Source organism: Leguminivora glycinivorella, chromosome 13 (assembly GCF_023078275.1).
Source record: "Leguminivora glycinivorella isolate SPB_JAAS2020 chromosome 13, LegGlyc_1.1, whole genome shotgun sequence".
Lineage (NCBI taxonomy): Eukaryota > Metazoa > Arthropoda > Insecta > Lepidoptera > Tortricidae > Leguminivora > Leguminivora glycinivorella.
In genome coordinates, this window is record NC_062983.1 from 15,295,492 (window position 1) to 15,314,757 (window position 19,266).

The 19,266-nt window shown below is 43.0% G+C and overlaps 2 protein-coding genes across 2 annotated transcripts in view; one reads left to right on the top strand and one right to left on the bottom strand.

Annotated features, from left to right (window-relative positions):
• Positions 1-2,325, top strand: part of LOC125232778 (zinc finger protein 271-like) — a 29,861-nt gene extending 27,536 nt beyond the window's left edge. Inside the window, exon 10 of the mRNA XM_048138560.1 lies at positions 1,898-2,325. Within this exon, the coding sequence (XP_047994517.1) occupies positions 1,898-1,976 (79 nt within the window). The 3' untranslated portion in view covers positions 1,977-2,325. The remainder of the gene's footprint in view (positions 1-1,897) is intronic.
• A 9,861-nt stretch (positions 2,326-12,186) lies between these two features.
• LOC125232547 overlaps positions 12,187-19,266 on the bottom strand; it is a 29,716-nt gene continuing 22,636 nt past the window's right edge. Inside the window, exon 2 of the mRNA XM_048138254.1 lies at positions 12,187-13,061. Within this exon, the coding sequence (XP_047994211.1) occupies positions 12,327-13,061 (735 nt within the window). The 3' untranslated portion in view covers positions 12,187-12,326. The remainder of the gene's footprint in view (positions 13,062-19,266) is intronic.

Sequence of the window (19,266 nt, forward strand, 5' to 3'; positions counted from 1 at the left end):
CATTTAGGTACGGAACAGTGACATTTGGTGCAGTGGAACTGCTGATGATGGCCAGAACGGAACTCTTCAAATCTGAACGGCACGCTTATAGTGACTTTGGTATTTTTATAAGAATAGCATGCACTTTCGTCCAGAACAGTGACATTTGGTGCAGTGGAATTGCTGATGATGGTCAGAACCGAACTCCTCAAATCTGAACGGCACGCTTATAGTGACTTTGGTATTTTTATAAGAACAGCATGCACTTTCGTCCAGAACAGTGACATTTGGTGCAGTGGAACTGCTGATGATGGCCAGAACCAAACTACTCAAATCTGAACGGCACGCTTATAGTGACTTTGCCATTTTTATAAGAACAGCATGCGCTTACGTCTAGAACAGTGACATTTGGTACAGTGGAACTGCTGATGATGGTCAGAACCGAACTCCTCAAATCTGAACGGCACGCTTATAGTGACTTTGGTATTTTATAAGAACAGCATGCACTTACGTCCAGAACAGTGACATTTGGTGCAGTGGAATTGCTGATGATAGTCAGAACCGAACTCCTCAAATCTGAACGGCACACTCATAGTGACTTTGGTATTTTTGTAAGAACAGCATGCATTTAAGTTCAGAACAGTGACATTTATTTAGTTATGTTTGTTAAGCATATTCAGTTTTCAGTTGAGCTACGATTTCTTATAATATAATCGGATTCATGAGGAATTGAGGAAACTCCTCAAACCTTAACGTTATATGTATATTCATTTGTGTTGCCATCTAATAATTAAAGCATTAAAAGCAGTTTTAAAAAATACTTACACATTTCTACATAATCCAACATTCGCAAGTAGCTTTCACCAGAACCCAAAAGGCGACGGTTTTTTTTTCTTAAAAATTATGTAACCCCCCACTTCCCTAAAATGGACCGTGGAAGTTTGTAAGGAGCATTCCCCAATTTTCGTATTTAACGCGAGCGAAGCCGCGCGCAAAAGCTAGTTACCTATAAGTAATACAGTAGTTGCAACCTCGCACAATACCCTGTCAGCTCACGGGTACCCTTAGGGCGTTTATCCAGCGGCTTCGCAACAGCTATGAGCAGCTTCCGCGCGATTTTGAAACGGCGTTGTGCAACGCGTGGACAAAGGCCTTATTCCCAATGCTGACACGTGCACACATACACTAAACTTGTAAGCAATGAAAACGGGGTACGCTGTATGAAATAGGGCGTAATAAAGGAGCAGCCATACTTTGCATAGTGACGTTTGAGACCGTAATGAACAACCTTTATTATTGGAGCAATATAGCTGTTCCATAGATATGAGCGGTATCATGTCAGTCGGAATCGGAATGTATGGAACAGACTTTTTTTTTCGCAATTTCGCGAAGGTTTTGGTAAGGGGAATTATAAAAATTCCGAAAGGGGAATCTTGATATAATGGAAATAATGGTGATTTTTAGACGACTTTCGGAATTACCAAAGGTATTAAAAAAGGTACCTACGTAACCTACTTGCTTACTAATAAATTTTCTTGTTAATAAATAGACATATTTTCACTCAGTACCTTTTCATACTTTCTATGCACTTTATTCTGCAACTGACTATACCAGGTACCTACCTACTAACAATTTACATTCCGATGTACAGCTTGGCAAAAAAAGTAATAGAGGAACTATATTTTTTAATCATAGCAACACTTACTGAACTCTTACAAAAGTGACTCAATAGTCGCCACATGCAAAAACGGTTCAGGTGCGACAATCACTGGCCAGTTTATAATATAAAAAAAAAAACAGACGATGGCACCTTTATTATTTTCTACTATTTCTTGCCAAGCGGTAAGGCTAATTCTCCTACTGCCTATATTTCCTTTTTAATACTTTCCTTACCCTTTTCCTTGGTGTTGGTCTGTAGGCGTTCTGGCGATATGTGGAAGCACAAGAGGACACTCCACGGTGTCCAGGCTACCGGGGAGGCAGAGCTGAAGAGCTAAGAGATATTCATATACAAACTTATATTAGGTAATACCTGTGCCAAAATAATCTATCAATTTCCACCAGGCGAATAGTCTGCTTCTTTCCCTCCTATATCATAAAACAATCCGTTTATCAGGTTTCTCCCTCGCACACTACCCTAGATAACGTTTTTAATTTGGCATCAGTAAGATTATTTTGACTCAGGTTAAGGCCGGTCCAGGCGGAGTGATCAGATCGGCTCATTTGATCCATAAAATAATTGCGTCAATCTGATCTATTCCACACATACAGTAACAACTCTGGTTGACTGGGCGTAAAATGTCCAGTGAGTCTAGTCTGGGCTGGCCTTTAGTCCAAGCGCGGATCCAGCTTCGGGCCCAGGAGTTGGGGGTCACGTGGTCTATTTGTATGGCCAACCTAGGCTCCAGGGGAGGGGGGGGGGGGTCCCTGGATCCGCGCATGCTTTAGTCGTATATGTAGTAAGTTAATTATAAACTTTCAGTATTTTTGTCCTAATTTATGATCTCATGTTTAGTTTGTAGATTTTACATTAGGCCTTTTATAGTTGCCATGGATTTTAAAGTTATTATAGTTATTTTTAAAAGTTTCGTTTCATTTGCTATGTTCCTTTATTTGAATTAGGTATTAACATAAAAAAATATTGCTTTATAGTTGATATTTCTTAGACTTTAGACACGCCGTATTTATTTTATGATTGTTTTTTGTTCGTTAGTGACATAATTTATTTTCTTGTATTTTATATTAATTTGATATTATTTTGTTTTTTATGTAGTGGCTAACAGTTTTCCATCGTATAAAATTTTCTCGTAAACGTTGGTATTGGTGCTTGCTCTGCCACATTTTACTATTGATAAAACTAAGAGGCTAAAAATATCAGACATAATCTATATTTAGAGGTAGAGCCTTTTAGGGCGTGTCAGATATATTCAACCCTGACGGAATTGAAATGGAATATATGTTATACTTTACTAAATATGTGATGTGAGTATACTTATAGCTGTAGATGTATTATATTATGTATAGGAATGTTGCTGTTAGCCTAGCGGTAAGTACGTGCGACTTTCGTTCCAGAGGTCGCGGGTTCGAACCCCGGCTTGCCCCAATGATTTTTTCGGAATTTATGTGTGGAATGTCATTTGATATTTGCCAGTCGCTTTTCGGTGAAGGAAAACATCGTGAGGAAACCGGACTACTTAATTCCAATTGATAAAGTCTAGTTTACCCTTCGGGGTGGAAGGTCAGATGGCAGTCGCTTTCGTGAAATACTGGGATAACACAAGGAGGATGATGATGAGGAATGTTGCTGTGTTATCTTCAAAACGGCTTGACAAAATCCAGTGCAATTATCTGTTAAGATAATGAGATTGCATGCTTAACTTAATCGTACAAACCTACCACAATTTAGTTGCTTATATATATATATATATATATATATATATATATATATATATATATGGCCTTAGCGTCTATTTCAGACGATTTATGGTGCAATGTCCGAAAGACATCGCTTTTGATGACTAAAGAGACCTGAGAGCGACACATTTTGCCACACATCTGACAAGGAAAGCTTCCAACCGATTGCGACGTTTCGCTATGGTGTCTTCTTTCCCTTTTGTCAGCAAGTGCCGCAAACCAGGTCTCATCGACGAACTTGCGACCATCTCCAACGCACTTTCGCCACTCCGTCCGCTTCTCCGCAAGCTTCTCCCAGTTTTGGTAGTTAAAATCGAGTTGCTTATATCACACTTTTAAAAGCGTATTCTTATCTTAAATGTCGGCAACGCACTTACAACTCCTCTGGTGTCGATGGGCAGCGGTAATCGCTTTACCACCAGACGATCCATCTGTTCTTTTGTTGTTTCGTATATTTTAAAAAATAATCTAGGAAAACCTTCCCTCTGAACAAACACCTAAACCTATTCATAAACTAATCAAATCTAGCACAGAACCCTTGAACGCACGGTATTTAAAACCGCTCTGGTACGTAAACAATAATAAAATAAAAGCCAAGTGAGCGTGATTCTTCTGATAAAACAATCGGTTTAGGTATTTCATGATCTCACCGGGGTTGGCCTGTCTCACACGCTTACGAGCCGATTCGAGAATATATTACTCTCGGCCTAGCCAAGTGACATTCGATGTCTATCGAAACGCAGTCTGGTTTTGTCACGCTGCTACAGAAAAGCGATAGGGCGAGCTAGCTCAATGCTGGCCTGGCCCCGTAGCCAAATGACATTTCTGCGACGCGAAACGAAAACGATACGCCGCGAAAGGTAATCTGGCTCTGTCGCGCCAATACGCAAGAGCGATAGAGATATATATCTACGAGCGTTTCGTTTCGTGAGCGTTTGTGCATTCGGCTACGCACGCTGGTATTTAAATGATAACCGACGTCAATCAGCTATCATTATTTATATTTCGCTCTTACTTACCAATTAGATATTGGCGAGTGCGAGAGGCACTACAACTAAATGATTCAAATATCATTCTGATGTAAATAAGCGTTATTTTGAATCGGCCTCTCTAATCTACTCGCAAACCATTTCTTTAACGAACAGCCAGTATAAGTTAGACCTATGAAACTGTATAATTTTTAGGAAACTAGGAGCAATCTGTACTGGATAAATCGCAAAAAGAAAACGTTTTTGAGAATAGATGATGACGCCTCGTGTAGCGTGGGATGCATTGTTCTTTGGATTTACGCTGCTAATCTTACGATTATATAATATTAATTTACTAAATATGAATTTTTATAACTTAAATTGCGTTAAACTGTCCAGTTGCCGTGCTTATTTTCCCTGTCTGTCGTTAGTTCAAGATTATTACACCGCCGAACTGATTTAGGTAGACGAATTTCGTTTTGAAGAAATTTTGTGGCATGTGGAAAAGCAGGATAAATAATATATAAAGACTTGAACACATCTAGGTACTAAGCCAATAAGCAATATTATGATTTGTGTAGGTAGGTAGTATGTACATCATATACATTACTTCAAGAATGTCTTATTCCACTTGGTCTACCACAAGCTCCAGTGATAAGAAGCACTGATATCAGACTTCGATTTAGATTCATTCGGTATCAAATAATACTTGCTGTTCTTGTACTGTAACTTACCATAAATTTAAAAGTGGAAAATGTCTGCCTTGGGTGAGACTTGAACTCACGGCCTCTGGATCGATACTCCAGCGCTCTGCCAACTGAGCCACCAAGACTTCAACCAAGCCAGCGAAATTTTTTATTTTTTTTATTTTTGATATGACTTGGAACTCCGGTTGCCGTTTAAGAAGTTTAACACTCTTACGGTAGATGTCGCTACGGGTCCCATTGACCTTAGTAGTGGAAAATTTCGCTGGCTTGGTTGAAGTCTTGGTGGCTCAGTTGGCAGAGCGCTGGAGTATCGATCCAGAGGCCGTGAGTTCAAGTCTCACCCAAGGCAGACATTTTCCACTTTTAAATTTATTCTAAGCCTAACGGCATCGATTGCAGACGTTTCTGCTAATCAGAAGTTAAAATGTAACTTACCAATCGGTTTACCGGCCAGGCGGCCACAGTCGGATGTATTTGTAAACCTGACACTTTTTGGTAATATTTTATTAGTAATTTAATTACCTAAGAGCAGATGTAAAGCGCAGTGCTAGAAGAGATCGCAGGGTAAGGGCAGCGGAGATAGCCCAACGAGCAGAACATGCAGCTAAAACGGGAAATATACGGGAGCTATACCGTGCTGGTAAGGAGTTATGTAACAAGCCACCAACAAACCGGCCCATAGAGGACAAAACGGGGAAGCTCCTTACCACACAGGAAGACCAAATGCGTCGGTGGCATGAACATTTCGCCGAAGTCTTCCATAATGCAGTCGAAGGTGACGGCAGCGAGAACGCAGCTGACGAAGGCGTAGCGGCTGTTCTAGACATTAGTGTCGAGATACCAAGCAAAGCCGAGATATCGAAGGCTATAAGAGCGCTCAGAAGTGGAAAAGCACCAGGTAACGACGGCATCCCAGTGGAAGCTTTGCAATCTAACGCTGAAGTTGTGGCTGATATATTATATCCCTTAGTCTCAGCTATATGGGAAGCTGAAGAAGTACCGGAAGAGTGGAAGGAAGGCTTACTAATAAAGCAGCCCAAAAAAGGTAACTTGTCCCAATGTTCCAATTGGAGAGGAATAAACCTGTTGCCCGTGTGTTCCAAGGTCCTCTGCAAGATACTGTTACACAGAATGATGGGTGCTGTCGATGGAACACTAAGAGACGAACAGAGTGGTTTTAGAGCAGGGCGGTCTTGCATCGACCAAATTAACGTTCTACGTATGATTTTGGAACAATGCAACGAAATGCGTAGCGAACTCTTCACTCTGTTTGTAGACTTCGAGAAAGCGTTCGACAGGGTCAAGTGGACAAGTATATGGCGCATACTTAGAAGAAGAGGTATACCAGACAAGATCATAACAATTATACACAATCTTTATAGGGGTTCCTCTTGTAGAGTGCTGCACAAAGGACAGCTGTCAGAACGTATACCTGTAACGGCCGGTGTGAAACAGGGATGTTTACTGTCTCCGTTGCTGTTCCTCATTGTTTTGGATGACGTGATGCGCAGAGTAACGAGCCAAGAGAGCAGAGGGCTGCCATGGGTCAATGGAAAAAGCCTCGAAGACATTGATTTTGCCGACGACCTATGTCTTTTCGCAACATCACGCGAACACCTTCAGTCCAAGACCGATGACCTAACCCGTTTCGCTGCAGAAGAAGGCTTACGCATAAATTGTTCGAAGACGAAGGACATGCGTCTTAATACCTTGGATGCAGCTCCAATAAATATAAGGGGTGAAGCAGTGGAACAGGTCAATCGTTTTACGTACCTAGGGAGCGTGGTCGATCCTTCAGGGGGAGCGGAGAGCGATGTTGAGACGCGCATCAACAAAGCGAGAGCAGCGTATGCCCAGCTGAAGCCTGTTTGGACGTCCACCGTAATAACTCGTGGTACTAAAATTAGAATGTTCAACTCTAACGTCAAGTCGGTCCTCTTGTACGGTTGCGAAACATGGCTTGTGAGGAAGGACATCACCAATCGGTTGCAGGTGTTTATTAACAAGTGTCTCCGGCGCATCTTGGGTATTTACTGGCCGACAACTATTTCAAACGCTAGATTGTGGCAGCTGACGGGACAAAAGCCCGTAGGCCAGGAAATACGCGCACGGAAGTGGCGATGGATAGGGCACGTGCTACGCAGAGCAGATAACCACCTGTCCAAACAGGGTCTCTGCTGGCAATCACCTGGCAGTAGACGGTCGGGACGGCCTTGTACCACGTGGAGGCGGTCAGTGGAAAAGGAGGCTGGCGCAAGTGGACTAGGCTGGAAGGATTTGGAAGCAGTCGCCCAGGATCGTGAAAAGTGGAAGATTCTTCTGAGAGCCCTATGTCCCTAGTGAGGGATAACAGGAATACATCATCATCATCATCATCAATTTAATTACCTATATCAAATTAATTTTGAGACCTCAATGCAACTGCGGTCTCATAGATCCTCATCTCCTACAGACCTACAGCATCCTTGATACAAGTAAAGTTTGGTGTTACAAGCGACATTAGAATATTTGATATTAACTGTTGATGTCACTTTATGGAGTTGACATTGCCGGATAGGTACTGAAAACTAGTTGCAGTTGCAGGAAAGGATCTTGTATGTTCGTTGGTAGGGTAAACTCGCCTCATTCGGTGACACGCCTAATTCGGTGAAACAACCAAAAATCGTCTTTCGAAATGGTGCTTCAAACTCAAAGCTTATATCACCGAATTAGGCGTGCCACCGAATGAGGCGAGTTTACCCTAGGTATACAAAAATAAAACCGCCTTCAAAAATAAGCGCGTTACAAAACACGGAGAAACTAAAAAGCAAAAAATAATAAACCTTTGAATTCAGATTTCTTATCGTATTGCAATAATCTAAACATCCAAATTATAAACAAATCAATTATTTTTGTGGTCGGTACCAGACCTGTTCGTCGCCTTGCTATTACCTGTTTGCCCCACCCAACCATACACAGGCTGGTACCGACTCCAAAAATAATTGATTTGTTTATAATTTGGATGTTTAGATTATTGCAATACGATAAGAAATCTGAATTCAAAGGTTTATTATTTTTTGCTTTTTAGTTTCTCCGTGTTTTGTAACGCGCTTATTTTTGAAGGCGGTTTTATTTTTTGTTAAAAAGTTAATTTATTTGTTGATTTTTAGTGGTTCCTAGTGATATTATATGTATCAGTCCGAATATATGTACAGTAGTGAAAGAATTATCCTTTAACTCCTAACCATTGAGGAGTTGACCTTCCATCATCAGCTCAGCCACATAAAATTACTACCGTCAGGCGTAAATACTGGTGTAGGTACCTTTGAAAAATACACTAAAAACATTACATGTGCCTATAACATTTGAAGAGTTCCCTCGATTTCTCCAAGATCCCATCATCAGACCCTGACTTGGTGCCAATGGGACCATCTCGGGGTTATACCCGTTCGATCAAAAAAAAAATTTTGAAAATCGGTCCACGATTCTCGGAGATATCGAGTAACATACATACAAAAAAAAAATAAAAAAAAAAAACATTCAGTCGAATTGAGAACCTCCTCCTTTTTTGAAGTCGGTTAAAAAGTAGGTAATGTATGCGTTTGAAATATCTGCACAGTTATTTTCATTGATTCCACAAAAAAAGTAACCAAAAGGCTGTGGATTAAATGGAAAGGTTTTTTTATACGTAACTGTTCACACAGGTTTCGTTAATTCGTTATTTGATCAATAAAGTGCTCCGGGCGCCGTCCGCTGCTGACAGCAAAATAAAACTCGCAGGTTCTTCAACAGTAAATATTTATTATAAAAATTGCTCTTATAGCGACATTTCTGTTTTTATAATATATATAATTTTTATGTTCATTCTTTGTGCCATTGTTTCACAAAATTATTCCTGTTCTTGTTATTTCCGACACAACAGCTTAAACAATAATATATTACAATTATATATCATACATTAGACAACCCGCGAAACGCGTTTTGAACAACTCTCAACTTGAGGAACAATTCAACAATTCGATGTGCAATATCAGTTTATTCAATACGGTTTCACAATTCTCTAATGGGAGTATTCTTTCTAAAATATCTATACACAAACGTCTCAATAAAAAATCCTGTCATTTTTGGTAACCAATGGCAATGAAAAACGCTAAGGATCCACATTCACGTGTATTTATATTACGTATGATGTTGCGAAGATTTCTTTGAAAACATCGCAAGGAAGAGAAGACACGAGAAGTACGATCATCAACGTCATATAACAATTATTGCTGAGTCACAACTAGTACCCGATGCGCTCGCGCGCTCGGCTTATGGCAAATGAGAACAAACCGTCGCGTCCGGGGCACAAGGCGGTCGGCCGCGGACCTGCTAGGGTCACTCTCATCTCATACTCTACGTGTCTTTTCACATCGATATGCAATAACAGTAAGTATCGATATTCATTGTCGATGAAACTGACCATAGCAGGCTCACTGGGGAAGACTTTTGAGTGCCAGCATCAAACGGTTCGAGCTATGAGTATTCCAGAGGCTACGTTCTAGTGGCGTTGTGCCCCTGACGCGACACTTAACACAGAAGTACTTAGTAGACAGGAAAAGTACAACAAAAGCCTTTCTTTGCATTGAGCATCATTTTCACAATACTTAACAATTAGATGTATACAATATTGGTGACTATTTTAAAGAAAATGACAGGATGACATGGTAGTTCGTACTGTTACATTTATTGGGAGTACCAAATTCGTTTGATGCTTTAACACAGTTTGTAATATGATTGTTCAAATATGATTACAAAATTATGGTCAAGAGAAACATATTCCAGATGACTATTTATTAAGTACCTTCCAAAATCGTACAAGTACATGCGACACAAATACATAAAGTTCAGAATTCCTTATACATACTCTGCGTAGTCCATAAATATTAGGCATAGGTCAGAACATGGCAGTTCGCCGCCAAGTTAACTTACTTAAGTAAACCATCACAACCATACGGACACGTTTAACAAAATATCATTTAAAAGTAAACTCAAAAATAACAGTTTGAGCTGAATGAAATATCCAGTGCGTCCAGGGTTTAGAACCCATTATATCTAGAATATTGTTCACATCTGTACTGGCAATTTGTGACATCTTACTTGATACAGTGTAGCGGTAGAGAAGATGTACTGGACAGAATAGGAGGTGTATGTTACAACACTCCGCGGGCAGTGGCCATCCGCGTCATATTAAATTATTATTTTACACATATATACAACGGCCGCGTCGCGCGCCTAATGCCCAACTCCGTATATTATGTACACTAAATTTAAGAACATAGAGTTTTCTCTCATTAGCTACCGAATCACAATTCAAATATTTGAGTAATTGACAACGGTGGACAACACGCGCCGGGGCACTAAATGCATTTACTCTATTGAAATTTGTACTTTGCTCTATTTATGTTGTGTTGGGTATCTTGGTCCGTGCAGTCCCGTACCGGGCAGGGTGGTGCCGCGAGAAGTGTGCCATTAGTTCCGTTTAAAGAGCTCTCTGCATTTTATTTTGTATTTGTTCAATTCAGCACAGAACTTCTCCAAACAAGTTAATCGACCACTAATCCTTGCAGCACCTTTGAGTCTCTGCCCTCGACGCACGTTAGCTACATCCCGATTCTATTAAATGCTGAGTGAAATGTGAGTATGCCAGATATATTGTCAGGTAATGGTAAATTTTCACATAACACTGTGGTAATCTTGTCGGCTTTAATAGAACAGGACAGCTGGACTTGCTAATGCTATTAGTCACCACAGGGAGCGCCTCTGTCCCTGCGCCGGCGGTCGCACGACATGTCTCGTCGACCGGCCGGAGCAGGGACCCGAATATCGCTGACGGGTGTCTTTCCCATTGTAACATTGAATTATCCAATAATACCGATGCGCGCGTCTATTTCAGTGTCTTTTCCTCTGAATTCTACATTGTCTATTACCAATGAATTGAACCTACTTTATAATCGGACGCCCTCTACCGAACGACGGTTTGACACTAAAATTAAATCACTTGCAGCTTCGCGTGTAGATCGCCAGATTACTTTTATCTATGTTATAGTTATGGAGAAATAGGAACTGTTTTTCAATGTTTAAAATAGTTAATAGTTATGGTCACTTATTCGATGAGAACGTCACTACTTGTTTGCCGATCAAGTTCGCGGTCGTTCACTAGAGGGCGTCCGAAGTATGGACAGAGCTTTATGTTATGCAATTCCGATTTAAGGATCATTGTTGTGAGTAGAAAAACAAGGTGTCCTGTTCACCGCCAGCCCACGTAAGGGGTCAGACCCAATCAGGTAATGCGCGATCCTGCTGAAGCGTAATTTTCACAATTCTCAGCTGGTAAGGCTATTTAATTGACACCCAGTTGCTGTCACAAGAAACTGTGGATGCGATACTGATGTAAGTCCAGCAGTTTTAAGTACATACTTATATAAGATTTGTTCGTCTCGGTAAATGTAGCCAATCGTCGCATACGTCAGCAGTTCTAGCGTATTACTCGCGTTCGGCACATGCCCACACGGCTCGGCACGAGGAAGCGAGTCTTCCTCAATGACTATAGCGAGCCGGCTATGGCGGTCTGGAGTCAGGGAGGCAGCCAGTATGTAGCGTCCTCAACATGTCTGCACAAATGTCGAGGGGACGGAGGACTCGCTCCCGCGCGCATGTGCCCTTATAACACAACAGAACTCAGTCACGCTCGTTGTACGGATGCATTATTGAAAATATCAAGACAGAAATAATTTCAACCTATTACTTTACCCTTTCAACGAAATAATAAATATAGCATTTTACCTAATAATTACACAATAATTTCAACAAAAAATTTAAACACCCGAGTTTTAATTTAAACGATCATAACGTCATTAGCTAAGTCACTTCAGTTTCGGTTTGGAATTCACTTAAAGAAATAAAACTATCAAAAATAACTCGGCTCGCATAAAAGTCCTGCGTCACGTCCGAAGCTAGCACCTTCCCTTTTGCAATTATATAATACTAACTACTGACTGCGTGTATGCGTCGCGTCGGCGTCGCTTCGTGGTGAGGAGCCAGGAGGCACCGGGCCGGCCTGGACCGACTAGAAGAGCCGCGCGGCCGCAGCGGCGCGGGCGCGGGGCGCATGCGCGGGCGCGGCAGCCGCGCGGCCGCGCTCACCTCGCCGCGCGCGCCGCCCTCGTCGCCGCCGCCGCCGCGGCCGTATCACAGGCGCTCACGGGGGCGCGGGCCACTCCTGCCCGCGCGCCGTGCACTAACTCGTCGGCACCAGCAGCCGCACGAAGCTGTCCTCGCTCCAGCCCCAGTCGTCGGGCCACGCGTCCTCGGGGGGGTCGAGCGCCGACCGGGACGACAGGCTCAGCACCGAGCCCCAGTCGATGGTGCGCTGCTCCTCGTCGCCGTAGCCGGAGTCGCGGTCCGGCGGCGGCGGGGAGGGGAAGGGCGTCGCGCGCCCGGCGGCCGGGTCCCGCGCGCCCAGCAGCTCGCAGCGCGCCGCGCCGCCGGGCATGCACGCCGGCTCGAAGGGCGCTTCCTCGACGCTCTCGCGCTCCATCTCGCGCTCGATGCCGCGCAGCGTGTTGCACACGAGCACCGACCGCCGCAGCGAGGGGTCCGCCGTCTGGCGGAAGCGCGCCAGTTTGAGCGCGCACAGGTTCATCATCTTGAGCCGCCGCTCCCGGTAGCAGCGCCGGGAGGCGCAGCGGCCGGCCGCGCGGCCGTCGCAGCAGGCGCGCGCCGCGGCGCCGCCCAGCTCGAGGTAGGACTTGCCGTTCTCGGCGCGGATGGTGTCGTGCGCGCCGCACCAGCCGCCGCACCAGCGCCGGCGGCAGGCGCGCCGCTCCTCGTCCTCGCGCCAGCAGTCCCCGCCGCCGGCGCCGGCGGCCACCGCCTCTAGCCTCGCTATCGAGTCCTCCCAGCGCGCGACCTTGCCGCCGCCCTCGCACGGGGAGCCGCCGCGCCGCTTGGCGCCGCACCCGCCGCCCGAGCCCTGCAAAACACCAAAGGCACACATTTAGGTACGAAACATTAAATTCCAAGTTACGCTAAGAGCGGACCGAGGTCGACGCGAGGTCACCTAATGCGAACCGACTGTTCGTGCCATTGTTCAAAACGCGAAGTTATAACAGTATGAAGGTGACTCAAAAATGAATTCCATCGACGACTCAAAAGAGATAATGTTGGGAGTAATAAGTTGACAATTGATTAGAGTATGGAACAATAAATTTAGAATATGAACAAAAGAGTTGTGAAGAATTTGGTTCAGCGAGTAGTGGCACAGCGATCGCGGCCGCGGCCCACGCGCCGTCGAAAGTACCGTAACCTGCTCCGCGCTCGCAGCGCTCCGCTCGAGCCATGAGAAATTATTACCAATAGCGTTTATTACCGCATGGGATACGAGAATGCAAAGTGCCTAGGTAATCAACAATTACGACTTTCAGGAACTGGAAATACTGTTACTAAACTAATAGAAATTATTTCTAATTTTCAATTTCAATAAATTTCAATTCAAACAATTCTAAATCAGTTTTGTCATGTTACTCGAGGACATTTAAGAAAACATAGTACGTATACGTTATAAAATACTAGAGGAAAATTACGTTTCATTTACATTATGGAACAAAATCTACACTTCCCGAAACGTTATATCAACTTGGTGATACTCTACTGACTCTACCCAAAACTCCATGTAATAAATCTTATTCGCAACAATATACCCTAAGTACCTACACTACGAAACATTCAGCAGAATTTTAAATAAGTCAATAGTTACACTGACAATAATTCATTCAAAGAGTAAATCAAATCCAATGCATTCCCACAAAAGTTCCAGCTAAATATTCTCTATTTTAAACGCAAGAACACGTTAAAAACGCATGGGACCGAAGAGTACGGCCGGGTACCGGGTACCTGGGGTCCCGGTCCCGCATTGTGCTCCGACCCTTCTCGTTTTTTTGGGGAACGCGCCCCTGCCGGCCAGGTACACCGTACCCGACTGCAGTACAACGCATTCTTTCTGCAGATTCTTACAAAAGGGACCTATTTTATGAACTCTTTTCTAGTGTTAAACTATTTTTATTCAAGCTAAGGGTCTTTGGACTTCTTTTAGAAATTTGATGTCTATTTTTCTGCGCAACTTTGGCAGTTACCTAGAGTAAACAATAATTATAAACAGTTAATGCCAAAGGATACAATAATTATTTTAACCTGTTTAATGATTGTTAAGCATAAAATACACCATGTTTACTGGAGAGCTATAAAAATAATTAAGCTGCATCAGCATTTCATTGTTATTATATTTAGGTATAAATAAACTTTTTTAAGTACATATAACGAAAAGGATGAGCCGACATATAAAAGTCTGCGTTTGAAACTTGAAATACTGGCAAGTATCATAGCAGCTGCAGCTCATAACGACAGCCGAGCGACGGCGACGCAGTAATGCTACTTATTAGAGTGCGTCGTATACATTTCTAGTTTAACTAACAGCCTAAGGGGACTTCGCCGTGTTGCGAACCGATGAACACCGCGCGCGGCGGGATGGCCGACTGTGGCGAATAAATAAACGACTTGGTAAAAGTCAAAGTCCAGGAGGCGGCAGATGCTTGGGCACCTGCGCGACAATTACGAGGTGCCACACGCGCCTTCGCAACCCACTCATATATTACCTAGACGCATTTAACTTGCGAACATCTGATGACAGCGAAAGGTGTATACTCGATAGTCCCCAGCGAAAACTAACCGACAATATACCATTTATAGTTCGTGTTAATAATTATATAGAACATTTTTCCTGCTAGGCGAATCGCGTCAGAGCTGAAAGTTTACCCGCTCGGGCTGGAGCGCGAAGTGGGGTGAGGAATGCGGGACAAAGCAGTGCTAGGCGGCGCCGGCAGCGGCTGACTCAGCGGCCACTCATCGCAACGCTGCGAATAATCATTAACTCGGTCGCTTGCCTGCTTTGCGTCACCCCTTTATCGCAAGCGAACCGCTCCATTGTGCGCTCCGAGCGACCCTGTTAGCCGCAAAAATTTGACCGGCCACTACAAGCTTCAATATGCAGAAATAGAATATCTACATAATTCCACGGAGTTTATTCGCGGTATCACGCGCTCGGCGCTCGAGCCCGCAGTGTCATCGCATTGCCAGCGCTGGCAGTTGGCGCTCATGAAAATAAATTTAGTAAATGACGTTGGCGCGCAACGTTGCCGCTCCGCGCCCCTGGAACGCGGCTGCGCGCCGTTGCCGCTCCGTCCGCTCTTTCTAATCTTGTCGTAAAGTTCTTTTTCTGATGCGCAGCGCGTCGCTCGTTCTCTCCGCTAGAAACTTGGAAACGTCTGACGTTTATTTTATCGCTAGTCTCGGATATGCGGCGTTTTATAACCGTACCGTTGGCAATAGCGTAGAAGCGAGGAGTTACTGCTTATTTAAAATTACTGCCATAAAGAATTCTACCGTCCGGCTAAGATTTGATCGGCCGTGCGGTATGTCCACAGCGAGGCGGTAATCTGTGAGGAGGTAGGAAAAGTTCGGCGAGGCGAGTCGGGCCACAGTCGAACGGAGACTTTCTATGGCATTGTAGAGACAGAATAGATGGCGGGTCGGCCGGCATCGGCACGGCATTGCCTCACAGCGCACTGGCGGGGGAGGCGCTGGTGTGCGCGCACACACACACGCGCGCGCTAATAACATCGCATCGCAACGGCCGCTCTATCTAGCGCTACACTCGGCTACCTACGCGCGCCGTATTATAACCAACTCTATAAAATGGGGTAGAGCCGTGGGGTGATTCCAGCTCGCGTGGCGCTGATCGAGGGGTTGCAGCGCTTTGCATCCGACCTTACATTTCTTATTAAACTTTATAAAACGCGCCACAGAACATTTTAAACGGAATTTAGGTCATCCATATTTCTGTGCGCGCGCTCGGATCAAAGTCGTGGCCGCTACTGGAGAGTTGTAATATCGTCAAACAATCGCAGCCCTTTATCCGGCGTTCATTCATAAAATCGCATTAACCGTGAAGAATGTTTATTCCGCAATATCGAAATCGGACGCAGCGATCGGAATGACCGATTAACCATTAACGTCCACAATAGCGGAGGGCTGTTTCGATCGCTTTTGCATTCGCTATTGAGCGACCAGTTTAGCCTTTACTTTCCGTAGGTACAGTTGTGCGGCCGTTGAGGTCAGGATACACTAGCTAGTGTTTTCAGTAAGCATGGGGCATAGCCAGGACGGTTTCATTCACAGGCCTGTTATGGACCTGCTCGAGATGACACGCACGCACTTTGGCTTGGCTACAGGTGCTTCTTTATGAGATTTGAAAAAGCCGGTGCACCTGCTTTCATAATAATCATAATATCACAGTCATCACTCGTTGTTTTAGCCAGCTGTATTTTTTGTCAATTTTTACAGGCAAATTATCACACTGTTTTAAACGCAAATTAAATTGGTAGTATATTTTTTCTCCTAATGGGAATAGAAAATAAATCGACCAAACATAAACAAATTCTAAAGTCGGATCAAGCCAACTCAGCTCACAAAACTTCTATAAAAATATTCAATTATGCTAAAACTGATAGTTTAAAAAGAAGGCATAGACAGAAGAAGCTAACTTACTTAGATATGTATTTATTTACATGAACATGTTTACATAACAACATAAAATTATAAAATACTATAAGTAATAGAAATATACAATAAAGAAAATACATTAACTAAACTATGTACTAACTTAAAACTTAGATATAAATTCGTAGGTAAAATTTATTCATCAAATTATCAAAACCCTAACTAAATTTGGAAGTGTCACTCTAGTATAGAGACTAATATTGTTATGTAATTACTAGTAATCGGTAATACTACTACAAAATTAAATTATTTGATGGAAACGAGTTAAAGGAATTTGTAACGTAAATTTCAGTTGAAAATTAGTCAAATTTCAATTTGTCTGCTTAAAAAACTTACTTCTTTTACTTACTCTCCTTTACTCTAAGTACTAAAAATCGAGTACACTGTGATGAAACTGCTTCCGTGTTACAACTAGTAATAACTTAGATTCTCTAATTAGTAATTACCCAAGCCCCTAGAAATAACTGAACAACAAATAGTTCGACCTTATAAAGGTTTTGCCCAGTTCTGCGGGCGTAGCACATTAGTTGGATAAACTTTATCGCATCAGTACGTCCCTATGGCACTTATAAGTAGTGCGAAAAGGACGGCCTGACGTTATATCCTTTATCACGCGACCAAAACCTGCCTGAAACCACAGACCAACCCCTATAGACATCTATTACAAGACGACTCGCGGTTGCCAGCCTTCCTAGTATTTGCACTGATATAAGCGCGGGCGCTCGCCGTGCCCGATCAGTATCGACCAAGTAACAGACCCGAAAGCAGCGCGTGTTTTTCGCACAAAAAAATTGGAAAAGGGTATTTTGATGCCTTAAAGATGTCCACCTGTAGTGTGAAATGGTGTGGAAAGGTAACAAGAAGCTCAAATTTAAAAACAGACGGCATTACATTCCACAAATAAGTCATATTTATAATTTATTCAGAGCCGGCATAGGTCAACTTACATTGGCCACTTACGCGTCAGTAGAGGGACAGTCATACTTCTGTCCCTTTTCATCTGGCGCGACTGCCCGCCGTCCTTGAAACGGCCAATCACAGCGCGCTTAACACATTCCCCGCCCGCTCCTCGCACCCCAAACACTGGTCACTCGTATCGCGAACCAAATATACAAGACTGCCACTCTATAGGAGGTTCTCTGTGCCTGAAACCTAGATCAGCCTACCTCGGATAAGGCTATCTAGATGACGGCAGGCTTCGTCTAATTACAGCGAGAATTATTTGCATTTATCTGCCATAAAAGGAGCCGCTGGCCAGCGAAATAGCTCATCTTTGATTGGTATGATCATAGATTTACGCAGATCAGATCACTTATTTCCAGTGAGTTGCTAAATGATTTAGAGAAATGGTTTCTTGTTTATAATAATTTTATATTTCCGTGATAATTTATTGTCGAATCTTACATACTCGATTTATCTGTGTTTACGTATTTGTATTTCAATATTTATAACGTCAAAATCTTACATTTATTCACTAGAAAGTAATTCCTCGATATTTCTTTAAGTCCCAAAAACTCTAAAGACTAATTTGAAGTCTTATTTTATTCTAATATTGCACAAACGTCACTACCAACAGTACCAACGCAAATTTTATTTGATTCAATTAATGCACTGGCACGTTTTAAAAATAAATGAATCACAAAATCAGTATTAACCACTTTTTGTCCCCAAACTTTGCTGACTTTACGTCTACAAAACATACTGCAGAGACGAGAAATCTTACAAAATGTAGAGTAGTCAGGGAGCTCGAGTTACCACTTTATTGCAGTTCAGGCCAATTGAAACCTCGTCAATTAAACTAGGCATCATCTCGACTAGTCTAGAGTTCGTTTTTAGTGTCTAGTTCATAGAAGATGCTCTGTCAGTGTGTAAAAATATGGATGTACAAAAGTTTCTCAAAACCATGTCTTTATTTTAACACTTTCGAAACCGGGCTCTACGCGGCGCTACGACATTTTCGCTACATACGGGTTTCCCCATATAATCGGCTACGCTTCTACGAGCGGTGTGCCCGACAGTCGGGTTCTTGGTAGCGAAAGTGTTAACTTCTGATTAGCAGAAACGTCTGCAATCGATGCCACTAGGCTTAGAATAATCCATCCAGAGGCCGTGAGTTCAAGTCTCACCCAAGGCAGATATTTTCAGACAACGATATATACCACATCACACAAATAAATGCCCTTACCGGGATTTGAACCCGGGACCGCGGCGCAGCATTTTAAATTCATGTCTTTATTTATTTAAATTTAATTGCACAGTAAAGATTGTACAAAAGGCGACCTTAATGCCAGAAGGCATTGTCTATAACAGCTAACCTTTGGGCCAAATAGAGATCAATAAGAGCTAATAGAGACAAGAAATATAGCCAAGACGAGAGATTCTTATGTGGAATTAAGACACCAATATTTTTACACCTGACTATAAGTATAGTCTTATCTAGTCCTCATAGAAGATGTTGAAGAAATAAGAGGACATTAACGCTTGGTTTTATAGACTTTAGGAAACTTTTAATAAACTCCAATGCGGGTTTTTGCCGCGGCACGAAATGCCAGACGATCTGGGAA